Below are 18,017 nucleotides of genomic sequence, written 5' to 3' on the forward strand. Positions count from 1 at the left end.
GAGGATGCTGCTGCTGGTTTTGCAGCAACCCAGGCAGCAGAACAGACTCTAGTGCTCTGTTTCAAAATAAAAACTCCTCACAGTGTGACTCTGTCAGTGCTGGCACATTCCAACCCCAAACCTCACCTCCCCTGTGCGATTATTCACAACAGAAACAAGTAATGAGCAGATTTGGAACGATCACAGCTCCTCATCCCAGTTCTGCACCGAGCAGCACACAATTCCCAGGGAATACCTTGTTGGCAGGTGACAGGGAATCATCCTCCTGGCTCCTTTTGACCCCTCTCTTGAGGATGCTGGTGGAGGGGGAGGCTGAGGGGGACCAGGTGCAGCGGGCCTGGAGGCTGGTGGGGCTCTCAGCCACCTGCACTGAGGGATTCCCTTCCACCTTCAGGGGAGAATCCACACTCGCACCGCCCGAGGCCGCGTTCTCAGGCACTTTTATTTCAGTTTCCACCGATTCCTCCTTTATCTCTTCATCTCTTGGAACAACACAAGTTTCTCCAGCAGAGCTCTCAGCTTCTCCTTTATCCTCCTGATTTCCTTCTAGCTCCTTAATCTCTTCTTCCTCAGGTTTGCTGTCCACACGCAGCTCCTCAGGCACCTCTTCCAGCTGGCCATTTTCACGGATCTCTTCCTTTTCTGCAGCTGCTGGCTCTTCCCCTTGCTCCCCTGACTCCAGGCAGCTCTCCCTGGCCTCTCCAGGAACGCCCTCAGGCAGAAGCTGCTCCGTCTGCTCCTTCTGCCCAGCAGGTTCCTTCCCTTCCTCCACGGGCTCGGCGCTTTCGGCTGCTGAACCCTCTGGACTCTCCTCCATCGCCACCTCCCTGCTTCCCTGCAGGTTTTCCACAGCCATTCCCTGGCTCTCCAGGCTGAAGGCGCCGGGTTCCTTTGGAGGCTGCAATGGAGTGCTCGTTCCACAGGGAGCCAGGGCAAAGCTCTCCTCCAAATCCGAGTGAGCAGAGCCATTCCCAGGTGTCTGAACCGACCCAGGGGTGCGCTTGGGCTCCTCCAGCTCTGCAGCTTTCTCCTTTTTCGACTCGGTCGCCTGCTGCTTTGGCTTTTTAGAGCAGCAATCGCAGCTCTTGATTTTCTTCACCCTTTTGCTTCTCTTGTTGTGACACTCGGGGCTTTGCAAAGGGGAGTGCTCAGCACCTGAAGCATCTGCTGCTGGTGCCCAGTCCCCTGTGCTGCTTTGCTGCTCCTCTGCTGCTCCGCCATGCTGCTCTGGCACACGGGGGCTGCTCAGCGACTCCACGGATGCATCGCCCTTGCTCTTCTCCAGGGATGCATCACTCTTGCTCTGCTCCAGGGATTCCATGGATGCATCACCCTTGCTCTGCTCCAGGGATTCCATGGATGCATCACCCTTGCTCTTCTCCAGGGATGCGTCGCCCTTGCTCTGCTCCAGGGGTTCCAGGGATGCGACGCCCTTGCTCTGCTCCAGGGGTTCCAGGGATGCGTCGCCCTTGCTCTGCTCCAGGGGTTCCAGGGATGTGTCGCCCTTGCTCTGCTCCACGCTGGTGTCCTGCAGAGCGCCTGCAATCTCAGAGCTGCCACACCCCACAGCTTCTCCAGCAGCTGCAGGGGTTTCCTGCTTTTCCAGGCCAGCTGGCTCAGCAGCACCCGTGCTGACCTCAGGATCACTCTTCTTTGCCTCCAGTGGACTCTTGGTTTCACCTCCCTGGGAAGATCCCTCAAGGCTCCGGCTCCCCGCCTGTCCCTCTTTCAATTTACCTTCGAGGGAATTGCTCCTGCTCCTCACTTTCACGGGTTTTTTCTTCCTCGTGCTCTCCTCCTTGCCCTCAGAGCTGTCAGCCTCCGAGTTTTCTATGCTGGACAGCAAACCTTGGGAAGATCTCCTGGTGTGGTACCGTGGGCGCTCCGCCTTCTGCCCTGCTGTGCTCAGGCTGCCCTGACCTTCCCCCTCGGGCCTGGGGGGATCCTCTGCCCTCCTGCCTCCCCTGCTGCCCTCCTCATCCAGGCCCCTGCCAGCAGGAGAGTCCTTGGAGCTCCAGTCCTCCGCCACTCTCTCTTGGCTGCTCTCTTTCATGTTTTCCGTCGTTTTCCCAGGAATTCCTTTCTGCTTTTGGCCTCCATCGCCTTTCCCCTGGGACGGTTTCTTCTGCCCAGCTTTCTCCTCCTCTTTCCTCCTGTCCCTCTTTGGGAGCCCATCCTCCCTGTCCTGGCTCCCCGAGGAGCTCTCCGCAGTCTCGGAGCGTCTCCTGGAGGATCTCCGGAGCTGTTTCTGCTGAGAGGACACTTGTGGCACCTGGCTCTCATCCCCTGGGGCCTGCTCAGAGCAGCTGCTACTCTCTGGGGGGGTGTTTTCCTTCGAGTCCGTGTCCAGCGCCTGGGCCCTTTCCATTTCCGCGATGGCGTCCTCCACTTTCTGGATGTCCGCTTCGGTGGAGCGCAGAGCCTGCGACTGGCTCAGCAGGATGTGCTCCGCGTCCCGCACCACGGAGGAGCCCAGCTCGGAGCCGCTCTCCAGGGGCTCCTCCGCCCCGCTCAGGAGCTTGGATCTGCTCCCCTGCAGCTCCATCCTGCTCTGCCGGCGCGTCACCCTGCGCGTCGCCGCGGCGCCCGCCTCGGGCTCGGCTTTCGGCGCGTTCTTGCTCTCCTGCCCGCGTTTCTCCGCCCTGCCGCCGCTCTCCTGCCGCGCGGCCGCCCCGGGAGCGCTCCCGGCCGGCTCCGGCGCCGAGCTCAGCGGGGCTGGGCTGAAGGGTCTGCTCCCTGCGGCCCCGAATTTCTCCAGGGTGATGAAGGACTGGCGCCGGCTCACGGGCTGGGGCGTGCCCGAGATGATGTCGCTGGAGCTCGAGCTGTTGGTGACGTTGGAGGTGTCCTCCTTCCCTGCCGAGACGTCCTGGGAAGTTCCTTCCACAGAACTCGTCTCCGGTGCCTCTCCAAGGGATGCTTCCTCTGGGATCGTCTCAGTTGTGTCATTTTCGGCCTCCCCCTCGCTGTTGCAGGCTGGGCTCTCCTCGGAGCGCTCTCCTTCACTCCCCGCCTTTTCCTCCTGTCCCAAAAAGATCAACAGCAAAAAGATTTGTCCTAGGAATCAACTGAAATGGTTGTGCTTGCCCTATGAATGTAATATAACAGTCAGTTATCTTAAATTATACAAAAAAACCACCCACGAGGTTTTTGTAACCCCCCCTTCCTCTAAACTATTTATTATCTGTGTTTTGATTGTTGTAAAAGACACTTTTTAAAACCCATTTAATCCCAAAACAAAAAACTCCAAAAATGTTTGAAGTCTTGCTGGTGTGACTGGCACTACAGCGAGCACAGCAGCTGTTCAGCCAACTCCTCTCCAGAAGGAATTTGGGATTTACAATCTTTACCCCAATAAAATGTGGTGGCAGCACAGGCGCGCGAGCGAGCCGAAACCGCTCACAGAAATCCTCCCACTTTGAAATCAAACACCCAAAGATTGGGCCTGTCAGGAATAAATGCCAGAAAGCAGAACACAGCCCCGCAGCGGTGTTAAATCCTCCCTCACTCGGTGCTGAGAATGGAAAACAAACCACCAAACCTCCGTTGTTACGGCAGAAACTCTGACTCTAATCACCACCAGACAACGGGGAATTACCTGAGGCTGGTTTGCAGGGTCTTCTTTGGCATCCTCTACCAAAGGTGGTACTTCCCTACAAGAGAATCACTGAAATCAGAGCTGCTGCCAAAGGAGACGCCTGGAACGACCACAGCTGGGCACTTCTACTTACAGAGAATCCTCCTGGCTCTGGGTGTACTGGGAGAACGAGGTCGTGTCCTGGGATGCATCCAGGTTGTTGTACATGGCAGGAATATCGGCTCTGGAACAGCGCCAGGAATGGGAGTCAGACTCTCCTTTGGGGTTTATTATCTCCTTATTTCAAGGGCATTATTTTCAGCTGCATTAAATCTTTCTTTTATGGGGAATAAAAGCTGTGATTGGGGTCCCACTGGGCAAAGAATTCACCGCAGCCCAGAGGAGTTCCTGCCACACAAGTCCTGCTTTTGCTGCCTAAGCACAGAAAATGCTCCAATATTATTTTCCCCACATTAAAAAGTCCTGGGAATATCCTAATTCCTGACGTGCTGCAGACTCAAGAAATCCCCTCCTCAGATTGTTTTACCCAATCCTTTCATTTCCACGATTTGTGAAAAATGACATCTTTTATTTCACACCACAAGTGAGACACAAAGTAAAAATCTGAACTCCAAATTCCCACAGTCCTAAGAGACCAGAGAGAGAGTATTTAATCAAAAGAGGAAATGCAACTGCAAGAATAAATTGGTGGCTTTGAAACTGCAAAGCAAGGAACTCTCTTAGCTTTAAACTTAATAATTTGTATGGAAAAACAAGACTCAATTACCTGTGGTGGTGTGAGAGACAAAAACTGAAGTTAAGTCAAGCTCAGCTACTCAAGGAATTTCACATAAAGTTTAAAACAATAAATGACAGACCTCTTTGACCTAAGCACTTCTTTCTGATGTTCTGTCAATATTCTTGGTTTTGTTTCTGGAGGAATGAACACAAAATCAGCGGATTTCTCCTCTTCCAGAAGCGTCTCACTTGTTGTCTTAGGAGATGAAAATTCTAGTTTTAACTGCAGAGAGGTGAAAGGAACAAGGGAGGAACTGAGGATCAGGAATTCCTGAAGGACATGACCTATCTCTGTGAGGGATCTGCCAACCCCCAAATCCACCAAACCCCAAATCTGTCACAACCTCCAGCCAGAGCGAGGACTGAGGTTTGTTCCTGCCGCCCTCCCCAAAACTCAGCAGAGCATTCCGACAGGAATATTAAATCAGACTGTGCTGGGCAGCCTAAGCTGGAAAGAAAAATCATTTCAGCGTCCCCAAACTCCTGAAGATCCTGGATTTGATTCCAGGACACCCCTCTGGAACACTTTACCTTGGCAGGTGTTGCTTGCAGGTTGCTGGACTTGTCTTTGCCGTCATTTTTTGCTTCGCTCGTCTGTGCCAGTATTGAATCTCGCTTCTGTCCCGCCCTCACCTCCATTCCACTTATCTTTGCATCCAGCTGGGAATTTTCCATCTATTCAGACAAAACCACACCGTGGGAACAAACCCCAAGCTCACAAACCCACCCTGTGGCAATTTCTAGAATAAAACCATCCCACAATCACAAATCCCCTCTAAATTACGTAGAGGACAGCTCAAAAAAAAAAAAAAAATATTGCTTAAAAAAAAATTAATTATTTCAAATAAATTCCAGGAAGCCAAAATTCACAATGCAGGAAGTGGTAAGAACCAGCTGAGTCCTTTGATAGCGCTAATTCAGCATTTTAAACATGAAAACCAACTGCAGGTCAATCAGATTAGAAATCCCAGCTGACCTTTCACTCCCTGCTGAACCATTCGCAGGAAATCCCAACAGAACGTTTACCGTGTCAGAGAAGGGGCCACTGCACTCCTCGGACACCTCAATGCTTTCAAAACCAGGCAGCAGCAGCGGGATTTTCTTTTTGGCTTGGCTTAACACGGACCTGGCTCAACAACAACAAAAAAAAAAGCATTTTAGATTTATGGGAAAGAGAAAGGTGCAGGAAAAGAGCAGCAGCTCACAAGACAAAGCTTATAAATATAAGGATATATATAGATATAGCTCATTTATATATCAATATATACTTATATATAAAAATACTAACCCCAGCTGGAATCAGAATGGCACATCACAATTTGTGAAGTTCTGAATAATAAAAATCTGTTTCTTACTAAGGAAAAGAGCAGCAACTACCAATACAAAGCTTTTATATATATATATATATACACACACACACATACACACACACATATGCATATACATACATACATACATATATATATGTATTAATGGCTTATTTTATATATATATTTAGGTATAAATTATTTATGTTCTATTAGTTTCTATAGAAAACCACTAAGCTCCAGCTCCCACGAGGACTTATTTATTTTTATATATATATATATATTTATGTATAGATGATTTCTATTACACATATAAAATATATTTATGCATAAATTGTTTATATTACATATATTTATATATAAAAACGCTAACCCCCAGCTTGCACAAGGAATTGGAACAGCTCAACACAACTTGTGAAGACGTGAACAATAAAGATCAGTTTCTTATTCAGGAGAAGAGCAGCAGCTCCCAATACAAAGAGCTTATATATATATATATAAATTTTTTAAAATTTTTAAAAATATATATATATATGTATAAATTACTCATATTCTATACATTTCTATATAAATCCACTAACCCCCTCCTGGCACAAGAAATCAGAACGACACAACTCAGCTGGTGAAGATGTGAATAAAAATCTGTTTATTACTCAGGAGAAAAGCAGCAGCTCCCAACACAAAGCTTTTATATACATACGTGTGTGTGTATATGTATGTATATGCGTATGTATATATTTTAATACACATATACATACACACATTTATGTATAAATTATTTATACTCTTTTCTATATAAAACCACCAACCCCCAGCTGGCACGAGGAATCAGAACGGCACAGCCCAAAAGGTGAAGATGTGAACACCCAGCTGTGTGAGGATGTGACCACCCAACCAGTGAAGGTGTGAAAGATGTGAACACCCAGCCGTGTGGAGATGTGACCACCCAACCAGTGGAGATGTGAACACCCAGCCAGAGGAGATGTGAACACCCACCCAGTGGAGATGTGAACACCCAGCCAGAGGAGATGTGAACACCCACCCAGTGGAGATGTGAACACCCAGCCATGTGGAGATGTGAACACCCACCCAGTGGAGATGTGAACACCCACCCAGCCGTGTGGAGATGTGAACACCCACCCAGTGGAGATGTGAACACCCAGCCATGTGGAGATGTGAACACCCAACCAGAGGAGATGTGAACACCCAACCAGAGGAGATGTGAACACCCAACCAGAGGAGATGTGAACACCCAGCCAGTGGAGATGTGAACACCCAGCCAGTGGAGATGTGAACACCCAGCTGTGTGGAGACATGAACACCCAGCCGTGTGGAGATGTGAACACCCACCCAGCCGTGTGGAGATGTGAACACCCACCCAGTGGAGATGTGAACACCCACCCAGTGGAGATGTGAACACCCAACCAGTGGAGATGTGAACACCCAACCAGTGGAGATGTGAACACCCACCCAGTGGAGATGTGAACACCCACCCAGTGGAGATGTGAACACCCACCCAGTGGAGATGTGAACACCCACCCAGTGGAGATGTGAACACCCAGCTGTGTGAAGGTGTGAACACCCAACCAGTGGAGATGTGAACACCCAGCTGTGTGGAGATGTGAACACCCACCCAGTGGAGATGTGAACAGTAAACTGCAGTTCCTTACTTTAGCTCCTGGGGGTAGGTGAGTGAGGAGGCCTTGGCGAAGGTGCAGTTCCAGAACTGGGCACACTGCTGCCGCAGCTGCTTGTTCCTGTGCTCCAGGGCCACGCACAGCACGGGGCTGAGCTGCTGCAGCAGCTCCGAGTCACACGAGCCCGGGCAGTGACACTGCAGGCACTGCAGGACCTCTGACAGCAGCTTCTCCAGCTCAGGGAGAACAAAACAAAGGGGACTTTAGTGTAAATTGGCAACTGAAATCTGCAACGTTCGAATTGTAGCTTTATTTGAAACATTATTACAGCCCAAAACGGAACATCGCATCCCAGCGCAAGAGCTGAGAGTGCTCCTGCCTTCAAGAGTCAAGAATTTAAATCTCTACCCTCATCACATTTTTAATTTTATTATTTTTAAATACAGAAGAAATGGCAAAACTCTGCCGTTCCACATCTCCCCCCACCCCAGAGATTTCTGGAGCGAATTTACCTTGTTGTTCAGATTGCTGTAGACTTTGGGTACCTCAGGGAGCCTGCCAAAAAACCAGTCAAATCATTTATATTTTGCTGTCTCATTTATCCCAAGCCTAAAACTTTAACAGATAACAAATTCCAGCACTGCACGCTCGTTTCAGTGAGTAACTTGATGGAATCATTTTTGTGAAATGAGCCTCAGTTGGGGATTAAACAATTTCCTGATGGAGTTTCCTGGATTATCCTTTAAATTCCATGGATGCTAAAATGCTGACTTTTAAGAGAAATTAATGGAAAAGTCAGTGGTAATTAGTACAAACTGAAAATTAAAGCTTTTGTTATAAATTAACTTTAATTGCGCTCTCAATGCTCTCCTTAAACACATTTCCCAGGGCCCATAAATATTTGCATTAAAAGGGTGAAATATTTCCATGAAAAAGCTGAAGTACCACTAAGCAATTCCATAAATACATTCCATGGAAATTAATGTATGCCATATATAAAAAAATTCTTAGGTACAATTAGCCAGAAAAATGTGAGGAACTTTACATTTGGTAACTCGTTTTATAAACCTGTGACCTCCAAGCTGAGGAGGCTCCCAAATTTTTATTTGCTTCCTTCAAAAATATTTATCCAACTTCTCTTTTTTCAGTAATAAATCTTTAAAAAAAAAAAAACAACAATTAGAAAATTAACTTTTTCCATTTTTATGAATAAATGCAAGGAAAACCACGCTCAGGAAAAAAAGCACAAAGCCAAGTTCTTCTCAGTATTTCCTTCTGCCTAGAAACTTCCAGGGTTTCAGTGTACATCAAGTAACTATCATTAATTTCCTACAAAACTTTATGCAGTGGCCATGAGAAAACCAACTCCTAGCGATAAATATCTCCACAGCAGGTGGAAACAAAACTTCTGAGCCTTGCTGAGATGCCAAGAGAGCCACTCTGAAGAGATCAAAATTTGAATTACGGAGCTTTTTTCCAAATCCTGCAAACCCTGAGCTCCATCCCTGACGACTCCAGATTTTCCCCACCCCAAATTCCCGCCCATCCTTCAAACACTCACTTGGTTTTTTCATAAAACACCGCCAAGGGCTTGGAAAAAATGGCAAAAGTGGCTCCAATGAGTGAAGGCAGGGAGATGTGGCTGAGGATGGTGTGCAGAGCAGCCAGCAGGGAAGGGCCCACGGCAGTCAGGGATTCTGCGTGGATTTCTTGGCAGCTGAGCTCATGGAAGGAGTTCAGGAGCACCAGCAGGAGCTTGAAGAGAGAGGCCAGCTTGCCAAGGGGCTCCTTTTTCTTCTTGGCCCAGTCTGTGGGTGTCTGGGGAGCTGAGATTTTAAAAAACGCAATTAGAAATGTGGGTTTTATCCCGAATCGACACGCCTGACAACGGAGCTGAGCACCGAGCCTACGTGAGAGGCAGAGCTTTGATTCCCAAACTAGATCTTATATATAAATAGTTCAAAAAATGATTTAACAACTTAAACACGTTTTTAATGCATCATTGTATCTGATTTCTGTTCTTATTTCTATTTCTGGCTGGTCAGACTCTGCTTTCGAGGTTTTAATGCCTACATGAAAATAAACCACCTCTCCTCAGATACCACCTGATAACACAAACTCTGGAATAGTGAACAGGAGGAAAGGAGAAATATCAATTTTTATCAGTTTATTAATTTGGAATAGAAGTTTACATCCTCTTTTTCCTCATCAACAATTCCAATTAAAGCATTTCATCCCTTCAGCAGCCCACCACTGCTTTTTACCACTTTAACAAATCCCCCTGGGGCAGATAAATTTTAACTACTTTTTTACTGAATTACACTTTCTTGGAAATTCTTTCTTCAGCTTTAGCAGTTTAAGTGGGAACAGGAAAGAAAACAAAGAGCATTTTATACAAAACGACCTTTTGTCTTCTGTGAAACTCAGATTTTTGACCAACTCTTGAAGACACACACAGAAACCCCCCAACTGAAGCATTTCCTTACATCTGTTCTTGGGCTGGAATTTAGTGCCGTAGGGAGCAAAGTTGATGCAGTCAACCATGACTGACACGAGGTGGGTGAGACCTTCCAGCATGGAAAACACCTGAGGAGGAACAAGAAACAGATCAGCAGAACCAGAAATCAGTCAGGAGAAAGGGAAATCAACCAGCAGGAACAGAAATCTATCATCAGAAAGAGAAATCAATCATCAGAAAGAGAAATCAACCAGCAGGAACAGAAATCAATCAGCAGAAAGAAAAATCAATCAGCAAAATCAGAAATCAATCATCAGAAAGAGAAAACAATCAGGAGAACAAGAAATCAACCAGCAGGAACAGAAATCAATCAGCAGAAAGAAAAATCAATCAGCAAAATCAGAAATCAATCATCAGAAAGAGAAAACAATCAGGAGAAAGAGAAATCAACCAGCAGGAACAGAAATCAATCAGCAGAAAGAGAAAACAATCAGGAGAAAGAGAAATCAACCAGCAGGAACAGAAATCAATCAGCAGAACCAGAAATCAGTCAGCAGAAAGAGAAAATAAGCAGCAGAACCAGAAATAAAGCATTAGAAACAGAAGTCAACAAGTAAAACCAAAAATCAATCAGCAAACCCAAAAATCAACCAGCAGAAACAAAAATTCAATCCTCAAAAGAGCAACAATGATAGAAAAACCCACGCTGGGTGCTCAGGACAGCAAAGAAACAACTTTTAATTGAAGGTGGGTGAAATTGTTCTGCATGATCAGGTCAGACTGAAAAAACTGCATTTTAAATACATGTTCACACTGAGGATGAGCTTCCCATTTTAAAATTAAGACATAAATAGTGTCTAAAGCAGCAAACAGTGGCAGGCAGCTGGGAGAAGAGGTCACATTTAGGATAAATCAATTAAATTAAGGGTCACTGTGTGCTCAAGGACAAAGCCTCGTTGGCAGAAAAGTGATTACAGGCACAACAGTTAAGCTGCCATTAACAGTCAAAGCAAAATTAATTTTCAGTGCATAGAAAATAATGATCAAAGTTTTTTTTTCCCCTCTCAATCCATCCAAATTCTCCTCAGTAAGGCCAAACTTGCCTTAAAAAGAACGCTGATACTTTGAGTTACAAAATTTCAATATAACTTCAGGCTGAACTTTTAAATTGATTAAATTCGGCTTGTTTAGCAAACACTGATTTTTGAAAGTGATGTTTATTATCAGGACGCAGCAGCAGGTTACAGTGATGCAATCCTCTCAGTTCCAGGTTTTTAAATTTCATTTTTTTGTTTCTTTTACAGTATTATATCCAAAGTGAACTTTGAGCATGAAGGATTTTACATCCCAAACTAAATGTTCATCTCCCTCCCCTTTTGAGTTTGGGAAGAGGCAACTCAGGTAACAAAACCAGATTTCTTTCAAAATCTTTCTCTTTTACACAGCTTTAGCAATAAAATCCTTAAATTTTAGTGTACAAAGCTGATGGTTCCATGCTCCTCCTCCCTAACTGCAGTGCTTGTGCTATTTATAAACACATTTCACCTGCACAAATCCCATTTACCGCCACCACACCGCTCATTAATTGTTACTATTAATTAGAAGCCAAGTCCAAAATCTGCTTCACTATTGGAATATTTAAGCTGTGTAATTATTTTTACTCCCTCCTTTCATTTCTCTACCAACTCCTGGCAGCAAATTAAAGCCGTAAGTCTCACCCAAACCACCCCACGCCGCAGAAAGGGCCACATCAAGAATTTACAACAGATGTGAGCGTTCCTCACATCTAATTTAGAAGAGTTCTGCTAAATGATGTGTTTTATACTCACTACTGGAGTTTCACCTTCTAGCCCAGATATTATTTTGGCACAAAGCTCTTCACAGCACAGGTTTTCTTCTGCCGTTGCAACCAGAGCAGCGCAGCGAGCGAAAGCGCGATACAGGTCTGACCAGGAGCGCAACAAGGATTTCAAAGTTGGCTTTAACAACAGAGAGAAAAAGTGGATAAACGTCAATATCTGTGCACAGAGGAAAAAATTGCTTGATGCTTTCTTCTCCTGTCCAAACAGAGGGGATTCTTTAGGGTTTTAAGTTGGAGGTTTAGGGTTCTAAATCCAGTGGGACAATGTCGGTGTCGTGCCGAACCCAAAACCCAGCTGACTGAACCCAAAGTCAGCTCTGGGAGTTCAGAGATTTTAGAAAGCCCACTTTGCTTTTAATTAATTTGATTCATTTGGTGTTACCTGTGGGAATCCCTGAGTGGGGAAGATGTGGGATACTGGCAGCAGCAAAGCACTGTACACAGCGCTGAAGTTGTGCTCCAGGGCGTCCCCCTGGTTCACCTCGTTATTCTGCAACAGCAAAACAGTTTCATGGTTCAGTATCATTCATTTTTCATGTTTGTGAAACTTTGCTCGTTAAATAAACAGGTTTTTCCACTTTTCTCCAAGATTATCTCCCAAACTGGCCGGGAGAAGAGCTGCTGAAATCTGCTTTTTTAGAAGAGACCCCTTGGGGAAGTCTCCTCCCAAATTTTGTCCCAACCTGGGACATTAATGAAGCTGCAGAATTGAGATGACAAATAAAACTGTTCCTGATTCACTGCCACAAATACAGTTTGACATCAGATATTCTGCACTCTCAAGAGTTCAGGAGGATCCTGCTAGCAAAGGATAAAAAGCTTTTATTTCTAAATGCCAAAACGTTCCAAGGATTCAGCCAAACTGTCAGGAAATGTCTGATGTATTTCTCACTTATTTCAGAAAGAAGTGGCTGTTAATCAGGTTGTTGTTAATGAGGTTGTAATTAATTTTTAAGTCAGTTCTTGTTGCTCCAGTTTGGGATCAGGCTCTGACTTGGCCACAGCCAAATTTACCTCATTGTGCACTCTGAAAATCTGGATAACAGAACTCGAAGCAGGAATCACCTTCATGGACATTTTACATCCTGGACACCAAATTTTACATTTGCTGATCAATAATTCAGATTTCAGGAAGGCAAAGCTTCATCAATGCATTTCTAGGAAACAAGCTGCTAAATCTCTTAAACATTATCATTTACATGGCTTTTATTACACTAAAGATGCCTAACATGAGTAAAACTCTGGTTTGATTACACCCTGAACATCCCAGTCTGGGATTTATTTCATTTTCACACCAAGGAAACCAACCCACGGTATTTAAAAGTTATCAGCTCCTGGAGGGAAGCTTCCCATGGCTTTTACCAGCAGGATTATGCCAAAGCATCTAATTTCAGTATCACTTCAAGGCATGGAATTCCTAAGAAAAAAATTAAGATAAATGCTGAGCAAAGTTCTCCTGGGAGGCTCTGGGGGTGGGGAGGAGAAGCAAAAGCCGCTGCTGGATAAATGAATGAATGAATTACCTGATTAATCCACTCCGTCAGAGGATGCACTACGATACTCCACATCCTCCAGAGGTGCTCCTTGTTGCCCACCTGCCCTGCGCTCTGATCAATGACACAGAGCACAGACTCGCTGAAAGCCAGCGCTGAGGTGGGCCCAGACAGCGCAAAACCCACCAGAGTTTCCAGAATCACAAAGAACCTGGGGATGGAAATGCCACAGGTAAGAGATTTTTATTTTTCCAGCTGAAATTAAAAGGGGAAAAAAATGAAGCTGCGTGGTATTTTCTAAGGGGTGCTCCAAGCTCCACGTACCTCTCGTCTGTCACGCAGCATTCCAAGAGATTATTATGGAAAGGCAGCTGGATTAGGAACAGAGCTGGAGTTCCCTTGGGAGAGAAATTGGAGAGGTTAAAACAACCCTGAGCAAATGAAAAGGCAGCCTCACCTCCACAGGTATTTCTGTGTTGGATTTAACTCCCAGCCAGAAACTGGCAATGGTTAAAAGTTGTCCAAAATTGTCAATTCTAACACCTGGAATTGTAAGAATAAGAGGGAAAACTGGAAACCTGAGATGCTGCCACAGCCTGGGATTTGCTCATTCCCAGGTTACAGCAAGAGATCTTCTGGGCAATTTCTGTTCAAACCCATCACAAATATTTCAGGTTTGCTAATGTCCAGAGTATTTAACACAATGTATTTAACATCTGCCAATTAAAACTTCGCACACTCCTTCCTAATGAGCCTGCTCCTCTCCAAACCAAAATCCCCCAAATTCAGCAGCATTTCAGCTTTTTTTCACAGGTTCTTTTGGGATTATTTTCTAAATATTTGATTATCTGTTCCTCCCTTCTGATGCAGCACACAGAACAATATTCACTAAGGACTCTCAGCCCTTTTTCTGCAGCAATTCCATTAATTAGGGACAGTTTAATTACTCCACAGAAGCGAGGCCTGCAAACCAAGCCTGCACTCCGGAACACTGAATAATCTCACTTCCCAATCCCTTTCAGCATGAATAAAGTCCCAGAATTAATTCAGACTTACATTTAAAAGATCCATATCAGCAACTTGATAAGCTGGGGATCCCAATACTTTTGGAGGCAACTCCTTGACAGTGATATCAATGAGAGACTAAGGAGAAGAAGAAAAAAAATACACTTAAATATCTTTTTCTCTGAGGGTTCCAACATTTTAAGCAACACCACAAATAAAAGCAAAGTTGAAGCAAATCCCTTCAGTTAAAATAGAAAAAATAATAAAAAAAAAATCCATCAAGAATGTCTCCAAAGTGTTCAAAGTGTTGGTTTTTTTTTTTTTGAAGCACCCAATCCTGCTGCTAAATCTGAAAATGCTTTTCAAGGAAAACTCACCAGTATTTTCTGCACAGGCAGAGAATTTGATCTCACAGTGTTTTTTAAGGCCTGGAGTAACATGGTCAGAATTTCCGAGCCCTGCTTCTCTTTCTTATTTCCTGGAATAAAGAACATTTCCAGTCAGAGCAGAACGGGCACTCCCAGCATCACTCCAACTTGCGGTGCAAAAGCAAAAAAATTCTGTGTGAATCTGTAAAAATGTACCAAATACTTCAAAGATTCAGTTCTGCTCGTAACGTAACTGAAATTTCAAAGTTCAAATAAAAACCTCCAAGCTTAATTAGGAAATGGAGACACCTTTGTTTCATTAAGGATTTGAATTTTGATACATGGAAGTTGTGGAATTTTGTATTCATCCAATGAAAGCTTCTTCACTTTCTGTTTGATTTTCAAGAGAAAAGTTCCCATTATTAGGAATATTCTGGACTTTCCTTGACTAAAGGACATTTTTAAAATAGGAAAGAACTTTTCTCCATCTGCAGACACTACAGTTTACTATGGAACAGAATTTCAGTGAAGGAAAAAAGGCACCAAAAACTTTAATTTTTGTCTCCATTCCTCAACACTAAAGACTCGAGGAGGGGTTGTTTTTCTTTTGAAATTGCTTTAAAAGGAAACAGAATTATTGATTCAGACTAAACCCAAGCAATGAAGCACCAACAATTTATGGTCTGGTTTAAAACTAAACCACCTCTGACCGGTGAGCAGTGCCAAATTAAAGAAAACAACCCTTTTTACCTGCTTCAATTGCTGTTTTTACGTATCCATTTACGTCCTTCCAGATAACATTCAGCAAGCAATCTGCAAGGCAACAAGGCTTTTGTTAAGTCTGCAATAAAACCATTTAACAAAACTGCAGCTAAAATACAAATTGTGTTGAAGGACAGTTTGATTTAAGCCAGAACTCAGCTTTCACTGCAAGTCAGAGCAGTTCTGCTTTTATAACCTCAGGATAGAGATCACACCAAGTGCTGCTTTCTTGTGTTTCCCTCGCCCACTTGACTTCCCAGAAGATGTTTGAATTTCATCACCGAATTCTTACCTGGAACTTCTTTTCCAATCGCAACAAAGCCATCCTGAACAGCATTTATCAGAGTGCTGGCGTGCTTACAAAAAAAAGAAGGGCTGCTGATCAGTGGGTGCTGGAGAGGCTCTGCAAGAGCAAACAAACAAAAATCACTCCACAAGCCTGGTACTTCGCAGTTCACTGGGAAAATAAGCCTTCAAAACACTCAAGTATTGGTGTATTTATAGCACTTTTAACACAAAAACATCTTGAAGGTGACAACACCTCGAATCATTTTACACTTGAAACTTTAAATCGCTTCATTCCGATACGGCAAAGTTTGAGATTACGCAAACACACGTTTTAAAGCTGAATATACATAAAATACATATAAAATCTGTGTACCTAAACTGAGCACGAGTTTGTTCTGCTTAGCAAAATCCACCACTTGTGGTCCCATGAGGAAGTGGAGCAGCATCTCGATCCCCAGCAGCTGGATGGAAGGGAACGGCACCGCTCCCGCCGTGCTGCTGTTCAGGGCCATCCTGGGCGTGCCCGGGCTCACGAACGGGAAAGGACCTGGGGGATAGACACCAATCAAACCTCAGAGCCCAGGGAAAACCCCCAAATTCCTCGAGAAAAGGAGAAATCGTGGAGTGGTGCTGGCTGAAAGGCACCTCTGAGACAGCCAGCTTTCTCTAAGTGGGGTTTGCCATCACAGCGGCATTTTTCTCACGTTTAAATATCTGCCCCAGACAGCAAAATTTTATTTTGGTCACACAGATCTCCATGGAAGCTGTGGTTACACATCACTGAACTGCTGTTGGATAAATGTGCCGGTACAAAATATTTTCCATTGGAAATCGTCACCTGGAACACAAATTTAAGGTCTTGCCAAAGTATTTTGACCAAATCAGCTGTGATCTCACAGGTCTAAGATGAACTTTTAAAAGAAGGGAACACGGGAAACTCCCCAAATGCAGGACATCCCTGAGGTTCCTAATCACAGCAGAACAGAATGGCACAAGCCACGGATGCCAGGCTTCCAGAAAGGGAAGAAAAACCAGGAGTTCTTTATTGGATACTTAGATATAAAGCTCAAATAGATGTGGTTTCACATGTGGTTAAAGTATGAAAATTCCTGCTGGATCACCATCACTGGGCAGGGATAGATGGGAGACAGGGAAGGAATTCCTGGCTGGAAGAGTGGGCAGGCCCTGGCACAGGGTGCCCAGAGCAGCTGTGGCTGCCCCTGGATCCCTGGCAGTGCCCAAGGCCAGGCTGGACAGGCTTTGGAGCAACCTGGGATATTGGGATGAGCTTTAAGCTCATCCCTGGGTGAACTTTGAGGTCCTTTCCAAGCCAAACCATTCCAAGATTCTCTACTATTCAGGCAGAAACTAAAAATGCTACAGAAATAGAAGGGCACATATAAATACCACATACATTAATACATGAAAATTAAGATTTCGAACCACAGCTCCCTTGCAACAGAGAACACAATTCAGGGCATTAAAAACTGGTCCTCAAACTGTGATTGGCACAAGTTTTTAAACTTTAAATGACTTCAACAGCCTCATTTTATCCAATCTAAACCATGCCCTCTGAGCCCTGCAGCGACCATGCAGAAAAATCATTTTCGAGGACGGTAACTAGCAGTGAAAAAGCAGAAACATGACAAACAGAAGAGACGAGCGTCTGCACGTGAAATGCAGCTGGAAATTTCAGCAGTACCTGATTTCTGCCCAGGGGTTGCTGAGCCCAGGCTGGAGTTGTTGGGGCGTGAGGGCGTTCCCGGGAACGCAGCGGCAGCATCCACACTCAGGGTACTCTGGATCAACGGGACACAAACCTGCAAAGGGAGCAACAGCTACCACACGTGCAAGGCAAAAAACCCTCATTCTGAATGTCACAGACTGGGCTGGTGCTCACAGATCAGTTTCTGGGTATTTGTATGATCCCAGCAACAGCTACCACACGTGCAAGGCAAAAAAACCTCATTCTGAATGTCACAGGCTGGGCTGGTGTCACAAATCAGTTTCTGGGTATTTGTATGATCCCAGCAACAGCTACCACACATGCAAGGTATGAAAACCTCATTTCAAATGTCACTGGCTGGGCTGGTGCTCACAAATCAGAGTTTCTGGGTATTTGTAGGATCCCAGCAACAGCTACGACACGTGCAAGGCAAAAAACCCTCATTCTGAATGTCACAGGCTGGGCTGGTGTCACAAATCAGAGTTTCTGGGTATTTGTATGATCCCAGCAACAGCTACCACACATGCAAGGCAAAAAAACCTCATTCTGAATGTCACAGACAGGGCTGGTGTCACAAATCAGAGTTTCTGGGTATTTGTAGGATCCCAGCAACAGCTACGACACATGCAAGGTATAAAAACCTCATTTCAAACGTCACGGGCTGGGCTGGTGCTCACAGATCAGAGTTTCTGGGTATTTGTAGGATCCCAGCAACAGCTACGACACGTGCAAGGCAA

General features: G+C 45.1%; 1 protein-coding gene across 1 annotated transcript in view; it reads right to left on the reverse strand.

Annotated features, from left to right (window-relative positions):
* Positions 1 to 18,017, reverse strand: part of RIF1 (replication timing regulatory factor 1) — a 31,005-nt gene that overhangs the window by 3,185 nt on the left and 9,803 nt on the right. Inside the window, exons 10-29 of the mRNA XM_040069516.2 lie at positions 17,257 to 17,374; positions 15,928 to 16,101; positions 15,559 to 15,669; positions 15,255 to 15,317; positions 14,514 to 14,614; positions 14,188 to 14,274; positions 13,456 to 13,529; positions 13,162 to 13,342; positions 12,021 to 12,128; positions 11,607 to 11,756; positions 9,806 to 9,905; positions 8,881 to 9,145; positions 7,832 to 7,874; positions 7,353 to 7,555; positions 5,402 to 5,501; positions 4,907 to 5,050; positions 4,456 to 4,598; positions 3,732 to 3,821; positions 3,599 to 3,653; positions 236 to 3,022 (exon numbers count right to left, since the gene is read on the reverse strand). Coding sequence (XP_039925450.1) covers positions 236 to 3,022; positions 3,599 to 3,653; positions 3,732 to 3,821; positions 4,456 to 4,598; positions 4,907 to 5,050; positions 5,402 to 5,501; positions 7,353 to 7,555; positions 7,832 to 7,874; positions 8,881 to 9,145; positions 9,806 to 9,905; positions 11,607 to 11,756; positions 12,021 to 12,128; positions 13,162 to 13,342; positions 13,456 to 13,529; positions 14,188 to 14,274; positions 14,514 to 14,614; positions 15,255 to 15,317; positions 15,559 to 15,669; positions 15,928 to 16,101; positions 17,257 to 17,374 — 5,097 coding nt within the window. The remainder of the gene's footprint in view (positions 1 to 235; positions 3,023 to 3,598; positions 3,654 to 3,731; positions 3,822 to 4,455; positions 4,599 to 4,906; positions 5,051 to 5,401; positions 5,502 to 7,352; positions 7,556 to 7,831; positions 7,875 to 8,880; positions 9,146 to 9,805; positions 9,906 to 11,606; positions 11,757 to 12,020; positions 12,129 to 13,161; positions 13,343 to 13,455; positions 13,530 to 14,187; positions 14,275 to 14,513; positions 14,615 to 15,254; positions 15,318 to 15,558; positions 15,670 to 15,927; positions 16,102 to 17,256; positions 17,375 to 18,017) is intronic.

The sequence above is a fragment of the Hirundo rustica genome, chromosome 7, assembly GCF_015227805.2.
Source record: "Hirundo rustica isolate bHirRus1 chromosome 7, bHirRus1.pri.v3, whole genome shotgun sequence".
In the NCBI taxonomy this organism is placed as follows: domain Eukaryota; kingdom Metazoa; phylum Chordata; class Aves; order Passeriformes; family Hirundinidae; genus Hirundo; species Hirundo rustica.